This window comes from Schistocerca serialis, chromosome 12 (assembly GCF_023864345.2).
Source record: "Schistocerca serialis cubense isolate TAMUIC-IGC-003099 chromosome 12, iqSchSeri2.2, whole genome shotgun sequence".
Taxonomy (NCBI): domain Eukaryota; kingdom Metazoa; phylum Arthropoda; class Insecta; order Orthoptera; family Acrididae; genus Schistocerca; species Schistocerca serialis.
In genome coordinates, this window is record NC_064649.1 from 34,920,420 (window position 1) to 34,945,248 (window position 24,829).

A 24,829-nucleotide genomic window follows, 5' to 3' on the forward strand; every position below is an offset into this window, starting at 1 on the left:
GAAATGTAGGGTTTCGCAGGGACCGAATGAAGGGTAGAGCCACGGGTCGTAACACATCTGAAATGTAACGTCCACTGTTCAAAGTGGCGTCAATGTGAACAAGAGGTGACCGAGACGTGTAAACAATGGCACCCCATACCATCACGCTGGGTAGTACGCTAGTATGGCGATGACGAATACACGCTTCCAATGTGCGTTCATCGCGATGTCGCCAAACACGGATGCGACCATCACCATCATTATTCTGTAAACAGAACCTGGATTCATCCGAAGAAATGACGTTTTGCCATTCGTGCACCCAGGTTCGTCGTTGAGTACACCATCGCAGGCACTCCTCTCTGTGATTCAGCGTCAAGGGTAACCGCAGCCATGGTCTTCGAGCTGATAGTCCAAGCTGCTGCAAACGTCGTCGAACTGTTCGTGCAGATGGTTGTTGTCTTGCAAACGTCCCCTTGTGTTGACTCACGGATCGAGACGTAGCTGCACGATCCGTTACAGCCACGCGGATAAGATGCCCGTCATCTCGACTGCTAGTGATACGAGGCCGCTGGGATCCAGCACGGCGTTCCGTATTACCTTCCTGAACCCACCGATTACATATTCTGCTAATAGTGATTGGATCTCGACCAACGCGAGCAGCAATGTCGCTATACGATAAACCGCAATCGCGATAGGCTAGAATCCGACCTTTATCAAAGTCGGAAACGTGACGGTAGGCGTTTCTCCTCCTGACACGAGGCATCACAACAACATTTCACCAGGCAACGCCGGTCAAGTGCTGTTTGTGTATGAGAAATCGGTTCGAAACTATCCTCATGTCAGCACGTTGTAGGTGTCGCCACCGGCGCCAACCTTGTGTGAATGCTCTGAAAGGCTAATAATTTGCATATCACAGCATCTGTTTCCTGTCGGTTAAATTTCGCGTCTGTAGCACGTAATCTTGGTGGTATAGCAGTTTTAATGGCCAGTAGTCTAAGATAACAAAAAAAAGAAGGTAAGGTCACCGCTCGCGATTAGCGGGAAATCCGGGTTCAAGACCCGTCCTGCACAAATTTTCACTGTTGGTTTTTCATTCTACACCTAATGGTTGTCGATATTCGCAATTGCAAATATATTTAATGTATTTCGTGAAAACTGTAGTTGCCGCAGTGGCTGTTCCTTTGTAGATCAAGCATGTCTAAATGAACTTTGCATCGTTATTCAGAATAACACAGGCACTGCAATATATTATGAAAGAGGTTGAAATCATAAATTTCATTGAACAACCTATTTTTGTTATTATTGAATGTGACAGGCTAGATCACAGCCCTACGGCAACAAGGAGCAGTTATCAAACACGATTTAATTTTTCAAAAGGATCCAAGGTGGAAGCCGTTCGCAAGCCCTTCGTCTAATTCCAACTGATAAGCAGCTTAGCTGATGCTCTTTCGGGAAATGTTGGTCCAAGGCAAATTGTAGTTAGTCCTGACAACGTCGGCATGCTTTCTGGAATTATTGTGCAACACTCAGGAAAGTCGTGCGAAGATTTCTAGCAGACACTGATTTGAAACGTTTCAGCACGCAGAAAATACTGACACAGAGCCTACGCACGTATCCATTCAAAATCCAAAGCCGCCAGCCAATTTCAGGCTATGCGAAAGAGGACTGTCTTCGCAAACCATATTCTCTCAGCGACTGATAACGAAGGATTTGATGTTGACTGCATCAGGTTTACAGAGGAAGCACATTTCCATATAAATGAAGTCATGGATAAACAAAACTAGCGATTGTGGGGTTCCGAAAATCCCCATTTGTTTGGAGTGATACAACTGTGTTCAACAGTGAACGTTATGTTACAATTTTCACTTTGCCGCCATACAGCTAGTGTTGGAGGATCAACCTCATCGCACCGAAGAGGTGTCTCGCTTTCTTCATGAATACCTAGGAAACAGAGTCACTGCGTTGAATTATTGCTAATTTATTGCCGCAGGGAGACATTGGCCTCCATATTCGCCCGATGTAACCGCTTGCGACTACTTTTTGTGGGGCACGTGAAAAGACACTGTCTACCGGAACCATCCCACAATTTGTATGGCATCTGAATCCATGCGAGGAGAAACCTGTGAAAACTCTTCCTCGCCGAACTGCGACCGTTATGGAGACTACAGATATTGTTACACGGTATTTGTGTGTAGTCGCGTGGTGGTGACTGTTTTTTTTTATGTTGTTCCTGGCTGGATGAGGACAGGGTGGTTTCCTCTCACTGCAACACGAAATGTACACGTCGTTAAAATACACTTTATTACAGGAACCAACTGAGTACTTAACTTCAATGAAGTCCAGTCTGTACTAATTTTTGAACCTTGTCCGTGTCCACGTCACAACCGTATACAATGAATGACGTTCCCTCACAGCTAGCTAAGCTGCGAGGCGACGACTGTCACTGTGGAAGAGCACTGAGCGACGTACTGGTCTGCAATGCGAACTGAATACCGATGTGACGTACTGAGGTACTCCGGTTGGGATATTGAGACAGCTCGGTCGGTGGGGGCCTGTATGCATTTGGGAAGCTCACTATGTTTCCAAAACAGAGCGATTTTTTCGCTAAAACATCATCACGCAAATGACTAAGAATCCAATTAATAAGTTCAGTACGGAAGTACACTTAGAGAAAACTTTTGACAATGTTGACTGGAATACTCTCTTTCAAATTCTAAAGGTGGCAGGGGTAAAATACAGGAAGCGAAAGGTTATTTACAATTTGTACAGAAACCAGATGGCAGTTATAAGAGTCGAGGGGCATGAAAGGGAAGCAGTGGTTGGGAAGGGAGTGAGACAGGGTTGTAGCCTCTCCCCGATGTTATTCAATCTGTATATTGAGCAAGCAGTAAAGGGAACAAAAGAAAAATTCGGAGTAGGTATTAAAATCCATGGAGAAAAAATAAAAACTTCGAGGTTCGCCGATGATATTGTAATTCTGTCAGAGACAGCAAAGCACTTGGAAGAGCAGTTGAACGGAATGGACACTGTCTCGAAAGGAGAATATAAGATGAACATCAACAAAAGCAAGACGAGGATAATGGAATGTAGTCGAATTAAGTCGGGTGATGCTGAGGGAATTAGATTAGGAAATGAGACACTTAAAGTAGTAAAGGAGTTTTGCTATTTGGGGAGCAAAATAACGTTAGTCGAAGTAGAGAGGATATAAAATGTAGACTGGCAATGGCAAGGAAAGCGTTTCTCAAGAAGAGTAATTTGTTAACATCGAGTATAGATTTAAGTGTGAGGAAGTCGTTTCTGAAAGTATTTGTATGGAGTGCAGCCATGTATGGAAGTGAAACGTGGACGATAAATAGTTTGGACAGGAAGATAATAGAAGTTTTGGAAATGTGGTGCTACAGAAGAATGCTGAAGATTAGATGGGTAGATCACATAACTAATGAGGAGATATTGAATAGAATTGGGGATAAGAGCAGTTTGTGGCACAACTTGACAAGAAGAAAGGACCGGTTGGTACGACATGTTCTGAGGCATCAAGGGATCATCAATTTAGTATTGGAGGGCAGCTTGGAGGGTAAAAATCGTAGAGGGAGACAAAGAAATGAATACACTAAACAGATTCAGAAGGATGTAGGTTGCAGTTGGTGCTGGGGGATGAAGAATCTTGCACAGGAGATAGTAGCATGGAGAGCTGCATCAAACCAGTCTCAGGACTGAAGACCTCAACAACAACAACAACAATACGAAAGTTAGGAAAGCAATAGATCGGTCGCATTTTTTGTTGGATGATAAACTAGGTGTGATTTAAAAATGATGGCGGTCAAATTACCTAAGATTAAGGCACAGGTAGGCAAAGTAGAAAAAAGCATTAGGCTGATTGTGGATGGAAGGAAAGCGCCTAATGCCAAGTCGAACAAATATCTTAATAGTAAGTTGAAAGAACTATATGTGTTTGAAACCTCTTACAGTTTAAAGAATACTTATGAGTTAGCAAATTTCTTGAAGGATGTAGCAGTAGCAGAGGGCGCATGTCTGATATCTTTTGATATAAAAAATTTGTATACTAATATTCCAATTAAAGAGTGTCTTGAAGCGCTCAAGAATAATTTGATAAAGCATTGTAAGCTGAGCCACGCCGAACTTGTAGAATTTGTCGATCTACTAGAAACGTCACTATCGTTTAACTGCTTTCAGTTTAATAACGAGTATTACAGTCAGCGTGATGGCTTAGCAATGGGCAGTTGCCTAGCTAGTACGCTAAACAGCCTGGAAAGTAAGTTATTCAGGGACAACATAACGCTAAGCGAGAAAACGGTTTATTATAAGAGATATGTAGATGACATTATAGCCATCGTCATAGGTGATAGAATAGATATCAATGATTATTTAAATGCGCTGAATGCTATGCATAAGCCGATCATATTTACAGTAGAAGTTGAAAGTAATAATAATATTAGCTACTTAGACCTCACTATTACTAAAGCAGCCGGCCGTCATACGTTTAGCATTTACAGCAAACCAGTAGCTACAGCCGTTGTTATTCATGCGCAATCCAACCATCCATCTAAGTATAAAAAGTCCAATTTTTGGTCAATGATATATGGGCTGTCAAAGCTGCCGTTGCAGCGTTAGACAAGAGATAGATGACACTTCCTGGCAGATTAAAACTGTGTGCCGGACCGAGACTCGAACTCGGGACCTTTGCCTTTCGCGGGCAAGTGCTCTATCATCTGAGCTACCCAAGCACGACTCACGCCCCGTCCTGACAGCTTTACTTCTGCCAGAAACTCGTCTCCTACTTTCCAGACTTTAACAGAAGCTCTCCTGCGAACCTTGCAGAACTAGCACTCCTGAAACAAAGGATATTGCGGAGACATGGCTTAGCCACAGCCTGGGGGATGTTTCCAGAACGAGATTTTCACTCTCCAGCGGAGTGTGCGCTGATATGAAATTTCCTGGCAGATTAAAACTGTGAGGACGGAGCGTGAGTCGTGCTTGGGTAGCTCAGAAGGTAGAGCACTTGCCTGCGAAAGGCAAAGGTCCCGAGTTCGAGTCTCGGTTCGGTACACAGTTTTAATCTGCCAGGAAGTTTCATAACAGCGTACACTCCGCTGCAGAGTGAAAATCTCATTCAAGAGATAGATGTTCTCAAGCATAGAGCTTGTAGCAATGGTTATGATGCGGCCATTGTGGACAGGTTGTATACAAAAATTTAAAAAAAAGCAGGGGCAAGAAGGGAAGGCCGTCTAAGAATAGTAGGGGTAAAAAATATGTTCCAATGACATATCAAGGCCCGTCTTCTGACAGAATACAGCGACAGTTTCGTAAGTCCGGCATGGTCCTGGCATTTAGCACGAAAAAAAGTTTGCGCTCGAAACTTAGCCATACGATTGAAGACAGCACCGATAAATTTAGGAACACAGGGGTATACAGATTAAAATGTGGCGGGTGTGATGGCTTTTATGTGGGGTAAACGGGGAGATGGTTTTTTACGCGCACTCGTGAGCACACGGGTGCCCACAATAAATCCGTTTTGGGTGACCATCTGCGGGACTCGAACCATAAACTTACTGACGTGCAACAAGGTATGAAAATCTTGCGTAAAAGACCTAAAGGAAGCAAACTCAGCGTTTTGGAAAACATAGAAATTTGCATCTATCTATCTAGAAATTTACAAAAACAGAAAGAGGTTTCCAAGCAAATTGTTGAACGACCAATTAGAATCGGTGGACCATAATTTCTTTGACATATTTGATGCGGTGCTCTAGAGATCCTGTGCGGCGTGTTCAGAAACTATGTTTGGTGTTGTGTATCTGTTATGCTCGGAAAAATCACCTATAGACTTTTCTCACCTGGCCTTCCTTAATTTCGTGTGCCTATGCAGGTTTTCATAGTCCGTCCGTACTACGTTCATAATGAGTGTATAGATGATGACAGCCTTTTATAGCACGTTAGTACTTTTTTTAGCGTTTGAACCGTAGTGCCCAGACACGTAAAGCCCAGCATATAGGTTTTAATCACTCGTCACATTGTATCAAGTCGTGTTATGAACAGCTTACTATGTGTAAATTCCTGACTTCCATGTATCAATAAGGGTAAATTATGTAGTTTTTATGGCGCTAATATGGATAATGCCTTTGCTTCAGATGTTTTTACTCTGTAATTGACGTACTTTATAGTATGTATAGTATGCATAGAATGTATAGTATGTACAGTGAGTGTATGCGAAAGTGTTCTTAGCATGGTATTTGACTAACAGTAATAGTAAAGTTGTATTGTGGTAGCAATGAGTGGTTATACCGCGGGACTGTGTGTGCACTGCTGGACAGCGCTATCTGGTGGCCGGTCGTGAACCACTGGAACCGCAGCAGGTGAAACCAGCGCGGAATAGGGCAGTGTGATGCCGACCGTTGTCAGTCGAGCAGCGGTCATGTACCAAGTAGTTTTATATTGTGATTTCGGTTTTACACATCTGATGGAAAATAATGACTATGAGAGCAGTTGTTTTTTATTTTTGTGACAATGATTTTACATCAGCTGGCCTACCTCATGTGTCGTTGTATCCAAATGGTTTCTAAACGTTAAGCTACATTCAGGTATGTGGTACTGTACTAATAGTGATGTGTATAGTGTAACTCATGTAAGCCCTCCGTCAAACCTGTCACGTTATATCTTCACAGATCCGATGATGGCACCTTTGGTGAGTTGAAACCGGTCATCCAGTAAACAGTATTTAAGCAATCTTGGATTTTCAATTATTTCTACAACAGAGTGATCGCTCCACCACACACTGTGTGTTCACTGCATTATGGACTTTGTCAAAGGCTTCCTTTGTGGTGACCTCAATCGGATTGATGGAGCATGCTTCATCTTCGGTGCTTGACCGACCACGTTTAAATTCATGAATCGAAAAGTAAATTGTCTTTAATGGTGGTGCAGAGCCCGCGTGAACTTCATCCAGTTCTGTTCTGTACAGTAATCCAACCCATCAAATGAAAATGTTTAATAACAGCATGGATCTCGATTTTCTTCTAATGATATTTTACTATAAAAATACAGCGGCCAGCCACTTTTTTTTTTAATTGCGCTTTATTTATGCCAATATGCATTTAGGGTTTGCACCCATCTTCAGCTGGCAAATCACATGTATCTTCAGTTTCTACAATGGTACAATATCGACAGCAGTTTGGATGCTGCAGCTGGCCTGTGCAAAAGCATCGATTCCAATCATTTACTTCAATTTCGCGAGTTTAAAGTTACGCACTATCAGTTGTTCATTTTACTTACGTTCTTCTCTCCTTGTTTTTTCTTGGCTTTTCTTCTTTTTTGTAACAGCACAAACATGTTTTTCTCACGTATTTTACACAGGCGCACTGCGTTATCCGCCATGTTGTCGACAGACAGTTTTTGTTCTCATACAAGCAGTACGAATTACTGCTTTGTATAAATGTGTTACATTAGTTTATTATCTTCAATACTGCCTAAGTAACCAAAAAAAAAAATTGTATACATCGTACTTAGAATACTTCTATCACCCAAGGCAATGTTTAGTAAACAGTAGCTTAGCTGGAACCTCAAAACTTTCGTAAAATATAACTCTGTCCATAGATAATCAGGCTTACAAAATATGAAGGCAGTACAAAAATGTTCCCGTCTTTCATGGAAATTTACCAGACTTATCAAATCACCCTCATAAAGCACTCTGAACTATTCTAGACCATTCTGAAATCTTCTAGGAAAAAACGTATGTTGATGTTCGAAAATACTTGTAAAAGCTCGAGATCATTATAGAACCATATCTAATTTTTCTCTCGAAAAGTATATTGACTGGAAAGAGACAGAAGGTGTTCTAGTGGCCAACTCAGTGTGATGGCAACCACTGCAGACACTCGTAGCTCTACAACCACAACGACTACCACTGTAAAATCTCCATACTGCACTACAATAAAACTATCAGTACCACCAGAAACAAAAGTGCTCTATAATATTTCAGAACGTTCTAGGATTTTCCAGAATGTTGTAGAATTTTCCAGAATGTCCCAGGATGTTCAAGAATGTTCTCAAATGTTCGTTATACTTTTCTGGTGGGGATATAGTCCAGATCAGAAAGTCATATACTGGCGATGACTAGATCCATGCTTCAACATACTCTTGGGAATCGTTTAAAGCAGATTAGGGAAAATGAAAGTGATGGGATGCGAAATAAATTCTAGTACATTCTGGAACATTTTAGAGATTTCTAGAACCTTCTGGAAAATTCTTTATCAAACATTTTACAAAATTCTCCAATATACTCGAACGTTTTGGCACTTGATTCCCAGCTCTTCATCGACTGTCCATCAGAAGTTCATTGTCGTGAGGCCATCTTTTGACACCCACATCTTCGACCAAACACCGCAGTTCCAAACTAAAACCTTCTGCATGGTTGGGGCATGGAGGACTGTACAATCCCCTTAGGCCTGGGAGAGGATGTCATAGTGCCATGCTTGGATAAGCCACATTTACATTCATTACATATATTAACTATGGGCTGTTCATGTACCATATGCAGTGGAGTCTCAACTTCATGAGTATGTCTGGTTTGTGAGCCAGAAGGCCGTAATGTTACCAGACGAAATGCGTACCTAAGTAAATATTGCTGGCACGCGAGGAACTGCACTGTGAAGTCCTAATTGTCCTCCACTGGACACATCTTCAGGAAGCCCGCAAGATCACTCACAGCTGGTAGGGACGCGTGTGTTCCAGGGGTGGGCCGCTTCCATTACGTGCTGGTGACTGTCTGCGGCTTCTGCCTCATCTCCATGATTTTCGAGTCTCTGGCGGCGGCCTACGTCACGCCGGCGGCCCAGTGCGACTTCGACATGACGTCATTCGAAAAGGGCTTCCTCAGCGGAACCATCTACGTGGGTGAGTACACACGTCACTAACACTGTGTCTCGCTGGTCGTGCCTTCTCCTTCTTCTCTTGTACACATCTGTCTTACGAGGTGAGCCGACTAGACATTTTTCATGTGGCTCTGTCCTCACGGAGAGAACCGTATCCGTTGCCGAGAGAGAAAGATAAAGAGAGAGACATAGACATAGAGAGAGAGAGAGAGAGAGAGAGGGGGGGGGGGGAGGGGCACAGCGGCAGGATCATGGCTCCCCCTTCCACACCCTCCCCAAAAGATTTTAGTAGAAGATTTCGTAACACATATAAATAAAAATGTAAATGTTCTTTTTTTTTCAAATTTATGTATCTTCGAAAGTTCTTGACCAAGTGTTTTGAAATTTTGACAAAACACTGAATTTTAATACGACTGTGTTTTTAGTTACCTAGCTCTTTAACATATCTATATTTTTATACGAGTGTACTGCCTCATGGCGCAACATGCAAGCAACCGGCAGCTCAGTCGTGAACAGTTCGTCCAAGGAGACACACGTTTCTCAAATTAGTGATTACGATTTATTGTCATAGTTACTGCTGGAAGAAAATGATGAAGAACACGTTCCACACTAACAGTTGCATAATGGAAACGCTCAAACACATCTCATATTTAGGACAAAGCTTGGAAGAAGTTTCTTTGCAACACATGAATCGTCTTTTATTTAAAGAATATGATTCATATTACATAATACGCCAGAGTGAATTTTTGGATCTTGGACTAACTTAAAACTTTTACATAAATTATCAATGCAGTCTACTGTCTTCATTCAGAGTAATATCTATTTTAATTCGAAATAAATACGCTGACTGCGAATATCTTGGCATCAACTGTGTCAGATATAGATATTGTATCCATTAGTGACATATGAAAATTTGTGTCCGACCAAGACACGAACCCGTATATCCCACTTACGACGACCAATTTCTTTAAGCTGTTTAGCTATCCGTCCACGCTAGTTTATTTCTAATTAATTTCGGATGACTGTCAATCGTCATTATTGACTGTTCATCCAGACGTGGAAGTAAATAATACCCACATGCTACTTTCAGATTGAAAACATGAATGAAAATTCCAGCAATGGCACAAACACTGAAAGTTCCACAAAGTGTCCTGCAACAGCTGTTTCTGTTGGAAGTGAAGTTGATTTATGCGCTCAAAGTCCCAGGAAAAAAATTAAGAAAATAATGAAATTACTGTACGGAAGAAGAACGATATTTACAAAACAAAGCAGCTTGAGTGTTACCTGAAGCTAAAAGTAGTGGCAGTTGACAGATTACACATGTGAACATAATGAATTTAAAAGCTTATGTGACATGTTTTTGGCTAAAGATTTATCACAATTTATTTCACTGGCGTTCCCTTTCGTAAACGTTTTCATTTCGTCGGTTACATTACTTCCGTTTCGTAAGAATGTCCATTTAGACCGGTAGTAGTAAGCAGCTATATAGTTTCGCTTTTGCGAGGTTTCAGTATTGCGCCGAATGCAGCGCCGTCTGCTTTCTTTTCTGTATACTCCAAACCCCATGTAAGGAGATCTCGTCCCACAAATATATCTATCACACTCTTCTTGAACTGCTTTTTGATTTGTGACGTAATAGGTGGAGGTGACAAAAGTCATAAAATATCGATCTCCACATATACGGATGGCGGTAGTATCGCGTATACAAGGTATTTTTACTCCAGCGATACGTGATTCCTGATTATGGGCGCATGACGGTAGATAATAAACTTTGAACGCGGAATGGTAGTTGGAGCTAGACGGATGTGACATTCCATTTCCTAAGTCTTTAGGAAATACAGTATTACCCGATCCACAGCGTTAAGAGGGCACCGAGAGTACCAAACTGTAGGCTTTACATAATTATAACCACGAGTGGCCGACGGCATTCACTTAACGACAGAGAACAGCGGCGTTAGCGTAGAGTTGTCAGTGCTAACAGACAAACAACACTGCATGAATAGCAGCAGAAATAAATGTGGTACGTACGAGGAACGTATGCGTTATGGCAGTGTGGCGAAAGTTGGCAGTAATGGGCTGTGGCAGCAGACAACCGACGTGAGTGCCTTTGCTGACAGCACGACGACATCACCTACTGCGACTCTCCTGGCCTCGTGACCATATCGGTTGGACCCTAGACGGCTGGAAAACCGTACCTGATCAAATGAATCCCGATTTCAGTTGGTAAGAGGTGATTGTAGGAACCGAGTGTGGAGCAACCCCGCGAAGCCATGGACCCAAGTTGTCAACAAGGCACTGGACAAGGTGGTGGTTTTGGAAAAACTGGAAATTTTTGGTAAGGACTGTGGGACCAACTGCTGAGGTCATCGGTCCCTAGGCTTACGCACTACTTAGTCGAACTTAAACCAACTTACACTAAGGACAACACACACACACACACACACACACACACACACACACACACACACACACACAAACACATACACACACACACACACACACACAGACACACACACACACACACACACACACACACACACACAAACATACACACACACATGCCCGAGGGAGCATTCGAACCTCTGACGGGGGCAGCCGCGAAGGTGGTGGTTTCTCTATAATGATTTCTTTACGTGGAATGGACTAGACCCTCTGGTTGTATTCGGCAACTTTCAGCTATTCATGGATTAAATGTTGCCGAATAACGCTGGAATTTTTATGGATGACTATAATTGTTCGCCGTTGGTTTGAAAATAACTGGATAATTCGAGCGAATGACTTGGCAATCCAGATCTCCCTACATGAATCCCATCGAACATTTATGGCACAAAATCGAAAGCTCAGTTCGTGCATAAAATTCTACACCGGCAACACTTCCGCAGTTATGTAGTCTGCAGAAGCAGTATAGCTCAGTATTTCAGCATGTGACTCCTAACGACTTGTTGGGAGTCCATCCCATGCCGAGTTGCTGCACTACACCAGAAAAAGGAGATCCGACACGATATTAGGAGGTATCCGACGACTTCTGTGCCCACAGTGTATAGTTGTTGTGCTGCTATCTGATATGACATGACAGTGTCAAGGTCTCTGAACTGAGCGGCTAGTACATGTTTCGGCATTAACATGGTGTTCCATCCTCAGGCATGATCGTGAGCTCGCACCTGTGGGGCTTCGTGGCGGACACGCGCGGCCGGCGGCAGGTGCTGCTGGTGACGCTCGCCCTCAACTTGGTGTGCTCTGTGGCGGCCGCCCTCATGCCCACGCTGCCCCTCCTCATATTCTTCAGGTTCCTCAACGGCGTCTGGTGAGTCCATCGCAGCCAACGGCGTCGCATGATGAAGTATTCCGTACTAAGATCGACGAATACATTGATTTATTCAACACAACCACGGTCTGTCGCAAAAATAATTAATGTAGAGTGATGAAGTTTTGGGAATATTTTTCTCTATGTAATATAGTGAAGTAATTAGTATTGCTAGATCAGCCGACCAGCGTGGCCGAGCGGATCTAGGCGCTTCAGTCTGGAACGACGCGACCACTACGGTCGCAGATTCGAATCCTGGCTCTGGCATGGATGTGTGTGATGTCCTTAGGTTAGTTAGGTTTAAGTAGTTCTGATGACCGCAGATGTTGTCCAATAGTGCTCAGAGCCATTTGAACCAGTATTGATAGATCACAGGTCAATGTGAGCGCGAGGTAAGCCATTGCAAATGTGAAATGCTGGTACATTAACAACCGGTGTAACCGGCTGAATGTTAAACGCAAGCCTGAAAACGTGCATGCATTGTGTGGAAAAGATGCCGAATGTCAGTTTGTAGGATAGAGTTCCATGCCTGTTGCACGTGGTCCGCCGGGCGGGATTAGCCGAGCGGTCTAGGGCGCTGAAGTCATGGACTGTGTGGCTGGGCCCGGCGATGGTTCGAGTCCTCCCTCGGGGATGGGTGTGTGTGTTTGTACTTAGGATAATTTAGGTTAAGTAGTGTGTCAGCTTAGGGACTGATGACCTTAGCACTTAAGTCCCATAAGATTTCACACACATTTGAATTTTTTTTTTCTTTCTTGCACTTCGTCCGCCTGTATAGGGACAGCTAATGCTGAATGGGGCTGACTTTGGAGTTTATGTCCAGTGATGTCCCATACATGCTCGGTTGGAGACAGATCTGGTGATCGAGCAGGCCACGACAATATGTCGACGCTCTGAAGAGCAACAGCGGTAATTGGGCGAGGGTTATCCTGTTGGAAAACATCCCCTAGAACCTTGTTCGTGACTGGCAGTTTAACAAGTCGAATCACCAGAATGGCGTACTAATTTCAAGTCAGCGTGCGTGGGATAACCGCGAGAGGGCTCCTGCTGCCTTACAAAATCGCACCCCAGACCATGACTCCAGGTGTAGGTCCAGTGTGTCTGGCAGGCAGACAGGTGGGTTGCAGGCCCTCAACTACTCTGTCTGATCAACACACGCTCATGACTGGCATCGAGGCAGAACCAGTTTTAATTAGAAAAACACCACCCCTCCACTCTGCCCGCCAGTGTGCTCTCGCTTGACACCAGTGAAATAGCAAACGGCGGAGGCTTGGGACCAGTGGAAATCACGCGACAGGCCGTCTGGCTCAGCCCTGTCCCTGAAGTAACCGATTTGTGACAGTGTTACTGACGTACCAACTGCTGCTCAAATTGCTGCTGCAGATGCAGCACGATGCGCCAGAGCGATATGCTGAACACGATTTTCTTTCCTCTAGGAAGCTGGTCTTCTTGCAACCGTGACCACTCTCAGCAATCATGTACAGTAGCCACATTTCTGCAAAGGCTCTCTGCAGTGTCGTAGAAGGTACGCCATCTTTCCGTAGCCCCATTACACGACCTTGTCCAAGCTCAGTGACGTCTTGATGATGGAGTCTTTGCTACCTTAAAGGCATGTTTTATTAATAACTCACCGAGTCGAATTCAAAGGTAACTAAAGCTAACGACCGGTACAACGTGTGTTTAAGGCGAACCTGATTTGCACCCTCGTGGTGGCGCTACTGGGGCCACTCTTATGCGACTGGCGCGATATCTTACAACATTAACTGCTTACGTAGCTTGTGCTATCTATTACTAAATTTGGTTTACTACGCGCAATGTTACAACAGAACAAATAGTTCTGTCACGGGAAAAGCCACGTCTAACACTCATACTGCTCGTTATTTTTCTGAAACTATTTTGTTAACCAATTATGGTACATAGAAGCAGTGCAATGTTACCCTCTGAAAGAAATTTTGTTGCTTTGACCATGATGTGCCTAAAGGAGGTTGCCTATCGGACGTGAAAACCAGAATTACGTAATTACACAACATGTAACAGATAATATTTTACCTATTTAAACTGTTCAAATGATAAAGGAAAACGGTCGCCAGCCTAATTAGGCATAAGAATGTGTAACATTCCTGTTCAAAAAATAGATTTAAGTACCTTAAATGGATAGACACAGTCTATACTTTCCCACACGAGAGTGCAAAGAACCCAGTCACAAGCATATGTTAACGTCAAAGAGAGTGCTGGCAGTCATAGCAGAACAAACCTGTTTGCATGAGCACAACATATAATGACACACCCTTCTGCCAAACAGTTTCAATAACATTATCATTAAAGTTTACTGTAGAATTATAAAATTGGGCATAAATTTAGTCTCTCTTTACCAATTACTTTTCTACCTGACTTGAAAATTAAATAGAGTTCACTAGGAAATAATTTCTCACAGTTCCCTGGAGAAAAGAAGTTACTATGTTTATAGGTAAAGCTCTTTCTGTTAATAACTTTCTATCAGTGAGCACAAAAGACAGAATATGGATCCTGTTAAACTGGCACTATATTCTTTAACACACATAGGGACCACTAATTTAGCAAATGTGAATATATAACTTACAACAGTGATAGTTTTTAACTTTTACTGCACTGCGACACAAACTGACTTAATTATAAGACAATGACTCACCTTTGTGAATTTTTCAACAGGCTGCACTACGATCTTTACTATTCAAAACACTATGAGCCACAGTTGTGAAAACACTTACTTTTGAGACTAACAGCAAATTGTTTTAATATCTCTTTTTACTATTTCATTACTTTAAAATGAATTATTCACTTTATGCTTTTTGAAAGCTTAGAAACATTGAAATAAGCAGTTTCAATTGCAAAAATATCTTCAGCAGACATCATTTACTATCTCACACACTTTTGCAACATTAACTTTAAATTTAATTACTTTGTTCTTACTATATCAAAGGGGCATTATTTAGTTAACAACTGAGCTTTAAGATTTTCGCAACATGGACATTAGGTAAACAAATTTAGCATGGAAACGATCCTAAATGGTTATGTGACTGGGGATAACACAAGGTAAGATTTCAAAGTATAGTTTTTGGTTTACCTTATTATTTGTAACAAATAAAACATCCACATAAACTGATCCTTCGCATTACATTTCTACAACTCCTTATTTCCGTTGCAGTGATTGCGCAATGTGGTGGCCAGTACGACCTGGCAGTTGATAATGATAAAGTTCTGTCACTTCCTGGTGGCGATGACAGATACCAGCTCCAAAACAGAGCTAGCTATTAATCCATCCATCCGAGGCGATGGCACATTGGGAAACGGCACACAAAGCCTCTCCGGCACCAGTACAATCCACTGTTGTTACATGTGCTATTGGCGGTTCAGTAGCTCGTGTCCGACTTACTCCTTGTCCCACCTCTTCCTTCATGCCAACCACATTTTGCACGCGCTGCAAGATTCCGTTCCGAGGGGAACCACAACACCTTTTATACATATAAAGATTAAGAACCCCAAGTGAAGATCAGCAATTACAAATGGTTCAAATGGCTCTGAGCACTATGGGACTTAACATCTGAGGTCATCAGTCCCCTAGAACTTAGAACTACTTAAACCTAACTTAAAGATATCACACACATCCATGCCCGAGGCAGGACTCGAACCTGCGACAGTAGCTCTCGCCCGGTTCCAGACTGAAGCGCCTAGAACCGCACGGCAACACCGGCCGGCCAGCAATTACTTAACAGCAACCAAACATATTAAATAAAACGGAACATTTGCACATATTGACATTCCTACAAAAAATTATTCACCTAAATTCCAAATATATTCAGGAAGTCTTGTTTCCGACCAAATGAGACAAAGTGTATAAAGAGAATACATTGCATAGCATTTTATCAGGTTATCAAAGTTTTTACAAAGAAAGAAGTAAACACTTATGATATCGATACAGTCAAATAATATTTACAACAATTTAACTACAGAATGCTAAGTAAAACAAAAAGGCGAAATAAATTAATAGATCACTAGAGCTCTGGTGTTACAATCTGAACAGACATCATTCCGATGTAGAAATATGTCACACGGTTTCTTCTTGGCGCTGCAAGTTTTTTTCCATCGGTGTAGTTCGTAAGCTGTCCAAGTGCACGAGAGCCCGAAACAGAACAAGATGATTCACCAGAATGTCTAAGGGATCCAAAGCCAAGTTGTCCTGTAACGCAGTAATCCAGTACGCACCAGAGTCCACATGCGATGACAGATTACCTCGATGAGCCAGGCGGTGCCACTGGCCATTTGATGATCAGTAGTGCTGTTGCACGGCTTCTTTTTCTCTCTTTCTTTATTGTTATTTCAATTCCTCACGAAGGGGTGGGCTGGCGGCAGATGAAAACGCAAACGCTGCACAAATTTAATAGATTTCTCAAATACATAAAAATGATTCTAAATCCCCGTGGTGTGTGTGGCATATAGCATGCGTATGTGTGATTGTCTGACATTGTCTCTGTAATGGAAACGTCACACACACAAATAATCAAAACGACCCTGCTACTGACAACCTAAACCTAGGGAGTTCAATAAAACGAAGTATCGTGTTGTGGCTTTACTTCAGTTTAGCAAATCAAACCAATTATTTCTACCAGGATGCTGCTAAAATGAATCACAGTTTGTATGCTATAAATGATTTCTCCTCAAAATTACTTCATTTACTTCAAAGTTCTTTGCCGATTTACTTCAATTTTCTATATTCAGATGAAACTGTGAACAGAATTAATGAAAAATTAAATACCTAACAAACGAAAAATATCGTGGTAAATTGATTGTAATTTCTATTGCGAAAATAAATTACAGGGGCAATACCAGTCTCGGACATAGTACTGTGAGACGCCACTAGATCGCGGGACGAGCGAAAGATTGAGAATTTGACAGAAACATGATTGAAGACTCTTATTTATTGATTACTTGCCGTTGTTACACATTCCACATACGCTAAAATATATGTTAGCCGCGTTTCACAGTGATTTTAATTATTAAAATCTACAGTGCCACACAAATGCTAAGACGGGTCTTGGATACAGTACCAACAACAGTCACTAGATGGCGGGCCGATCAAAAGATCGAGCAGAACACGACATTTCCCGAACTGTGAAGTAAATGGTTCAAACAGTTCGGGTCATGCTCGAACACAGCCCTACTTGAAACATTGAAAACTGAACTCAAACAATAGGAGATGAATTTTCCAAAAATACAATGAAATAAGTTGATAAATCGGTATTTCTTTTTTAAATAATTAGACTTTTTTCACCTGTGATGACTAAATATGTATTTAAATCGAACGAAATATTAAAAAAATACATAAAATATTTATTCATTGAGCACATGTACATATTTTTAGAGTCAAAATATGTCTTGCAGAAATTTAAGCGACTGATGTGATAAAAGTATGTATTTTACCGTCAGATTTTAGCTACATTTTGCCTTATAGGAATGTTTCATAGTTTGCAGTTTAAAACTAATAAAAGCATATTGTATGACGTAATTGTTATCAGTAATCAATTTTTTGAAATTTTTGAATATTTCCAAAAGTCAGAACCAGAAACCTATAACGTGATTTTTATGAATGGTGCAGGTGAAGACACGTTCATTCGTCACATTCTGTGGACACCCCGTGATCAAATTGCGGTTCGATTTAAAGCGATTGCAGTTTCCCATGCGGCTTGCATTCGCTATAAAGCATCAACAATGCGCACGGCCAATCATTTTGTGTGTCAGATATTAAAAACCCTGGGCAAAGCTGGACACTGCAGCTAGTTTAAAACAAAGTTATCTTCGTCGCTGAAGGAGAACGTTATACACACTTTCATCTGGGTGTTTCTGTTTCTGTGTTTCATCTTCAGGATCTGCGGACCCTCTGCCGTGACGTACGCCTACCTAGGGGAGTTCCACTCGGACAAGACGCGCACCCAGGCCATCGTCTACGTCTGCATCTTCCTCTCCATGGCGCTCCTCGTGGAACCAGGTGAGTTGCAGGTTCTGTCTAATGATAGGCCGCGTTACGATTCATTACTCCAGAGGAAAACACGAAGTAAGTCACTATCAAAACGTGTTGTATAAACACTACATTTTCACACAACACCGATGGAGGGCATCTATATTAATTGATTCACTCATTTTAACGATGTTCTTTATGCTCACAGGCCAATTCCGAGAACATTTTTTAAATCGAAACTGTTGGTCTCAGGCAGCTTAACTTAGTGGGCCCAAGTTGCGAGGAGCGTAGGCAACTTTGAAGATTAATGCAACACATTTTTTTCTCGGTCAGTGTCGGTTGAAAAAACGCTAAATTTGTTGTGAGACGTCGTGGAATGTTCCTGCTTCCCGTATAGTTTCATGAAGTTCCAGTAGGTGGTGGAGCTATACATAGCCTTCAAAATGGCGTCCGTAACGGAGGTGCGTTCCAGGCAGAGAGCTATAAGTGAGTTTCTTTCGGCGGAAAACCAGAACATCGCAGATATTCATAGGCGCATGCTGGATGTCGACGGGGACCTGGCAGTGAACAAAAGCACGGTGAGTCGTTAGCCAAGGCGTCTGTCATCACCACTACAACGTCGCACAAACCTGTCCGATCTGCCGCGTGCCAGCCAGCCGCACATAGCTTTGACTGCTGTAATGCTGGAACGTGCGGACACTCTCACTCAAGGTGATAGACGGATCACAGACACCTCGCTGCTCAACGGGACGTCTCTGCTGGTAGTGCTGGCACACTCGTCCACAAGTTGGGGAACTCAAAAGTTTGCGCATGGACTCGCGACTTCCGACTTCAATTTCTCAGTCCAATGAGAGATGCACTCCGCAATACATGGTCGATGGGAATGTCACGGCTCCAATATCGACCAGTGGAGTGGCACCATGCAGGTATACAGGCGCGCACATACAGGTGGCATAAGGCCGTCGCACTGAACGGAGATTATGTGAAAAATAGGGTTTGTTGTCAAAAGAGTGGGGAATAAAATGGTTTGTTGGAATCCTGAATAAGGCCAACTGCTCCCAGAAAAAAATGTGTGGCGCAACTTGTTGAACGCCCCTCGACAATACCTAAGCAGTCTGTTCCAGACACAGGTGTGTAGTGAAGCAAGTCTTCTGGTCCCATTTGTATATCTTAATAGTTTTTTTCGGATTTAGCTGATACAACAGCTCCATATTTAGCTGTAATATACAACCGCTCCCTTGATAAAATATGGGCTCCAACAGACTGATTAACGTGCACTGCTGTCGTCAGTTCCTGATGCAGGATTTGATGTCCCAGTATGGCTATGGAGATGACTCTGAAGCCATGGGCAGCCCTGTTGTCATGGATACTCTGCACTCATAATATCTCTTTATGTTTCAGCACTTGTTCCATTTTGCCCGGGTTATGATTCTGTAGCTGTGGACAATCCCCTTACTGCGGATCACCATGTGCTCCTAGCGCCTCTTCCTGATTCATAACCTGTTATTCCAGGTTTGGCCTTGGCAGTGAATTCGCAGTTATCGTCAGCACTGTTCCTATGGACCACTGCTCACTTCTTGCACCTCTTGATAATCCAGGACATAAAAAATGACTTCATTCTGGAAATAATCCTTTAGCCTTTCGCTAAGCTATTTCTGCACGATAACTTTCCTTCCAGGAGCGTTAGTCCTTGAAGGGTATGCACGAAAACTTACGTGAAGTTCCAAAAATAGGAGGGATGCGTTGGAGGAAGTAAAGCTGTGAAGGGCTTCCATGAGCCTACGTCTACATGCATACAGTTCAAACCGCTGTGAAGCACATAACAGAGGGAACTTTCATGTATAGAGTGTGAGAAGAATGTTTAAATGCATCTGTGCATGCTGCAATATAATTTAATCCCTTCCTCACAATCCCTATGAGGGCTTTACATATGTGGTTGTAGCATACTCCTAGATTCACAATTTAAAGCTTGTTCTGAAATTACAAGCTTATTATGGCTATTAGGCCATCTCAACCTAAAACGAGCTGACATAACATCTTCACTTGATAATGGCCTAAGGCCGAAATTGCAATCGTGAAATAGAGACAGTGTTACAGTCACTGGCGTAAATATTATGTTTTTTATAAAATTCTACATGACTGTGGATCCCATGTATAAAAAGTTATTTACTTGTTCTGGAGCTCTGAAAGTAAGCTTCCTCAGGATAGTTCATGTCTATCTTAAAGTGTCTGCCACTCTAGTTTTTTCGCGGTCCGTAACACTCCCCTATGTGCCAAATAAACCTGTCGCCATTCATGCTGCCCTTCTCTATAACCGTTCAATATCCTCGTACTGATACTATACTCATGAGCAATATCTACAATAGGTCGGTCGAGTTGTTCGTAAGCAGTCTCCTTTGTAGACCGATTATATGTCCCTAATATTCTACCACTAAACCCAAGTCTACAACCCGCTTTACCCGCTACTTAGCCTATGCTATGGTTTCATTTCAAATCCTTCCCAGATGTTACACCATCGTAATTGTACATGTTGACCAGTTCCAGCTGTGATTCGTTGAAACTATAGAGAGAGAATACTAAATCTTTTTAGACTTTTGAAGTGCACAGTTTTACATTTCTGAACATTTTAGGCAAGTTGCCATTCTTTGCATCACTTTGAAATCTTATTTCGATCCGATTGTATTCTTGTGCAGCTCTTCTCAGACATTACCTCACTATAAATAACGGCGCTATCTACCAAAAGTCTGAATTTGCTATTAATGATACCTACCAGTTCATTAACATAGAACATGAACAGTAATGCTTGCAACGCACTTGCCTGGCACACACACAGAGTTACTTCTACATCTGTCAGTGGCTGGATACCTCCATCACTATAGGATTTCCCTCTGAGAGGTGGAAATTTAGGTCAAAGTCCTGGTCGAGTGCACGGTTTTAAGTTAGCGCTAAGTTTCAACTTCCAGGCTATGTGTTCCAGTCTTGGACTGTGGGGCTATTCCACAGCCATGAGCAACCTAGCTGCTGTGAATCCCTGTATACTCATGGCGTCGCTTCCTGATCCAGGACGTAGCGTTGTAGGATTGGCTTGGAAGTTGTGAAACAACTCAGTTCACTTAAGAAAGCCAAGTCTTCCAGTCCAGATGGTATACCTACAAGGTTCCTCTCAGAGTGTGCAGAAACAATAGTGCCTTTCTTAGCCATCATATACAACCACTCACTTGACGAAAGGTCTGTTCCTAAAGACTGGAAAGTAGAACAGGTCACACGAATATTCAAGAAGGGGAAATAGGAGTAACCCTTTGAATTACAGACCCGTATCACTGACCTCCCTCCCCCCATGAACCATGGACCTTGCCGTTGGTGGGGAGGCTTGCGTGCCTCAGCGATACAGATGGCCGTACCGTAGGTGCAACCACAACGGAGGGGTATCTGTTGAGAGGCCAGACAAACATGTGGTTCCTGAAGAGGGGCAGCAGCCTTTTCAGTAGTTGCAGGGGCAACAGTCTGGATGATTGACTGATCTGGCCTTGTAACATTAATCAAAACGGCCTTGCTGTGCTGGTACTGCGAACGGCTGAAAGCAAGGGGAAACTACAGCCGTAATTTTTCCCGAGGACATGCAGCTTTACTGTATGATTAAATGATGATGGCGTCCTCTTGGGTAAAATATTCCGGAGGTAAAATAGTCCCCCATTCGGATCTCCGGGCGGGGACTACTCAAGAGGACGTCGTTATCAGAAGAAAGAAAACTGGCGTTCTACGGATCGGAGTGTGGAATGTCAGATCCCTTAATCGGGCAGGTAGGTTAGAAAATTTAAAAAGGGAAATGGATAGGTTAAAGTTAGATATAGTGGGAATTAGTGAAGTTCGGTGGCAGGAGGAACAAGACTTTTGGTCAGGTGATTACAGGGTTATAAATACAAAATCAAATAGGGGTAATGCAGGAGTAGGTTTAATAATGAATAAAAAAATAGGAGTGCGGGTTAGCTACTACAAACAGCATAGTGAACGCATTATTGTGGCCAAGATAGACACAAAGCCCATGCCTACTACAGTAGTACAAGTTTATATGCCAACTAGCTCTGCAGATGATGAAGAAATTGATGAAATGTATGACGAGATAAAAGAAATTATTCAGGTAGTGAAGGGAGACGAAAATTTAGTAGTCATGGGTGACTGGAATTCGTCAGTAGGAAAAGGGAGAGAAGGAAACATAGTAGGTGAATATGGATTGGGGGCAAGAAATGAAAGAGGAAGCCGCCTTGTAGAATTTTGCACAGAGCATAACTTAATCATAGCTAACACTTGGTTCAAGAATCATAAAAGAAGGTTGTATACCTGGAAGAATCCTGGGGATAGTAAAAGGTATCAGATAGATTATATAATGGTAAGACAGAGATTTAGGAACCAGGTTTTAAACTGTAAGACATTTCCAGGGGGAGATGTGGATTCTGACCATAATATATTGGTTATGAACTGCAGATTGAAACTGAAGAAACTGCAAAAAGGTGGGAATTTGAGGAGATGGGACCTGGATAAACTGAAAGAACCAGAGGTTGTACAGAGTTTCAGGGAGAGCATAAGGGAACAATTGACAGGAATGGGGGAAAGAAACACAGTAGAAGAAGAATGGGTAGGTCTGAGGGATGAAGTAGTGAAGGCAGCAGAGGATCAAGTAGGTAAAAAGACGAGGGCTAACAGAAATCCTTGGGTAACAGAAGAAATATTGAATTTAATTGATGAAAGGAGAAAATATAAAAATGCAGTAAATGAAGCAGGCAAAAAGGAATACAAACGTCTCAAAAATGAGATCGACAGGAAGTGCAAAATGGCTAAGCAGGGATGGCTAGAGGACAAATGTAAGGATGTAGAGGCTTGTCTCACTAGAGGTCAGATAGATACTGCCTACAGGAAAATTAGAGAGACCTTTGGAGAGAGGAGAACCACTTGTATGAATATCAAGAGCTCAGATGGAAACCCAGTTCTAAGCAAAGAAGGGAAGGCAGAAAGGTGGAAGGAGTATATAGAGGGTTTATACAAGGGCGATGTACTTGAGGACAATATTATGGAAGAGGATGTAGATGAAGATGAAATGGGAGATATGATACTGCGTGTAGAGTTTGACAGAGCACTGAAAGACCTGAGTCGAAACAAAGCCCCGGGAGTAGACAACATTCCATTAGAACTACTGATGGCCTTGGGAGAGCCAGTCATGACAAAACTCTACCATCTGGTGAGCAAGATGTATGAGACAGGCGAAATACCCACAGACTTCAAGAAGAATATAATAATTCCAATCCCAAAGAAAGCAGGTGTTGACAGATGTGAAAATTACCGAACTATCAGTTTAATAAGTCACAGCTGCAAAATACTAACGCGAATTCTTTACAGACGAATGGAAAAACTAGTAGAAGCGGACCTCGGGGAAGATCAGTTTGGATTCCGTAGAAATGTTGGAACACGTGAGGCAATACTAACCTTACGACTTATCTTAGAAGAAAGATTAAGAAAAGGCAAACCTACGTTTCTAGCATTTGTAGACTTAGAGAAAGCTTTTGACAACGTTAACTGGAATACTCTCTTTCAAATTCTGAAGGTGGCAGGGGTAAAATACAGGGAGCGAAAGGCTATTTACAATTTGTACAGAAACCAGATGGCAGTTATAAGAGTCGAAGGGCATGAAAGGGAAGCAGTGGTTGGGAAAGGAGTGAGACAGGGTTGTAGCCTCTCCCCGATGTTATTCAATCTGTATATTGAGCAAGCAGTAAAGGAAACAAAAGAAAAATTCGGAGTAGGTATTAAAATTCATGGAGAAGAAGTAAAAACTTTGAGGTTTGCCGATGACATTGTAATTCTGTCAGAGACAGCAAAGGACTTGGAAGAGCAGTTGAACGGAATGGACAGTGTCTTGAAAGGAGGATATAAGATGAACATCAACAAAAGCAAAACGAGGATAATGGAATGTAGTCAAATTAAATCGGGTGATGCTGAGGGGATTAGATTAGGTAATGAGACACTTAAAGTAGTAAAGGAGTTTTGCTATTTGGGGAGCAAAATAACTGATGATGGTCGAAGTAGAGAGGATATAAAATGTAGACTGGCAATGGCAAGGAAATCGTTTCTGAAGAAGAGAAATTTGCTAACATCGAGTATAGATGTAATTGTCAGGAAGTCGTTTCTGAAAGTATTTGTATGGAGTGTAGCCATGTATGGAAGTGAAACATGGACGATAACCAGTTTGGACAAGAAGAGAATAGAAGCTTTCGAAATGTGGTGCTACAGAAGAATGCTGAAGATAAGGTGGGTAGATCACGTAACTAATGAGGAGGTATTGAATAGGATTGGGGAGAAGAGAAGTTTGTGGCACAACTTGACTAGAAGAAGGGATCGGTTGGTAGGACATGTTTTGAGGCATCAAGGGATCACAAATTTAGCATTGGAGGGCAGCGTGGAGGGTAAAAATCGTAGAGGGAGACCAAGAGATCAATACACTAAGCAGATTCAGAAGGATGTAGGTTGCAGTAGGTACTGGGAGATGAAGAAGCTTGCACAGGATAGAGTAGCATGGAGAGCTGCATCAAACCAGTCTCAGGACTGAAGACCACAACAACAACAGCATCACTGACCTCAATTTGCAGTAGGATTTTGGAGCATATACTGTACTCGAAC

At 42.4% G+C, this 24,829-nt stretch overlaps 1 protein-coding gene across 1 annotated transcript in view; it reads left to right on the forward strand.

Annotated features, from left to right (window-relative positions):
* Window positions 1-24,829, forward strand: part of LOC126428328 (synaptic vesicle glycoprotein 2A-like) — a 781,198-nt gene that overhangs the window by 626,643 nt on the left and 129,726 nt on the right. The window contains exons 3-5 of the mRNA XM_050090263.1: window positions 8,725-8,886; window positions 12,006-12,168; window positions 18,069-18,190. Coding sequence (XP_049946220.1) covers window positions 8,725-8,886; window positions 12,006-12,168; window positions 18,069-18,190 — 447 coding nt within the window. The remainder of the gene's footprint in view (window positions 1-8,724; window positions 8,887-12,005; window positions 12,169-18,068; window positions 18,191-24,829) is intronic.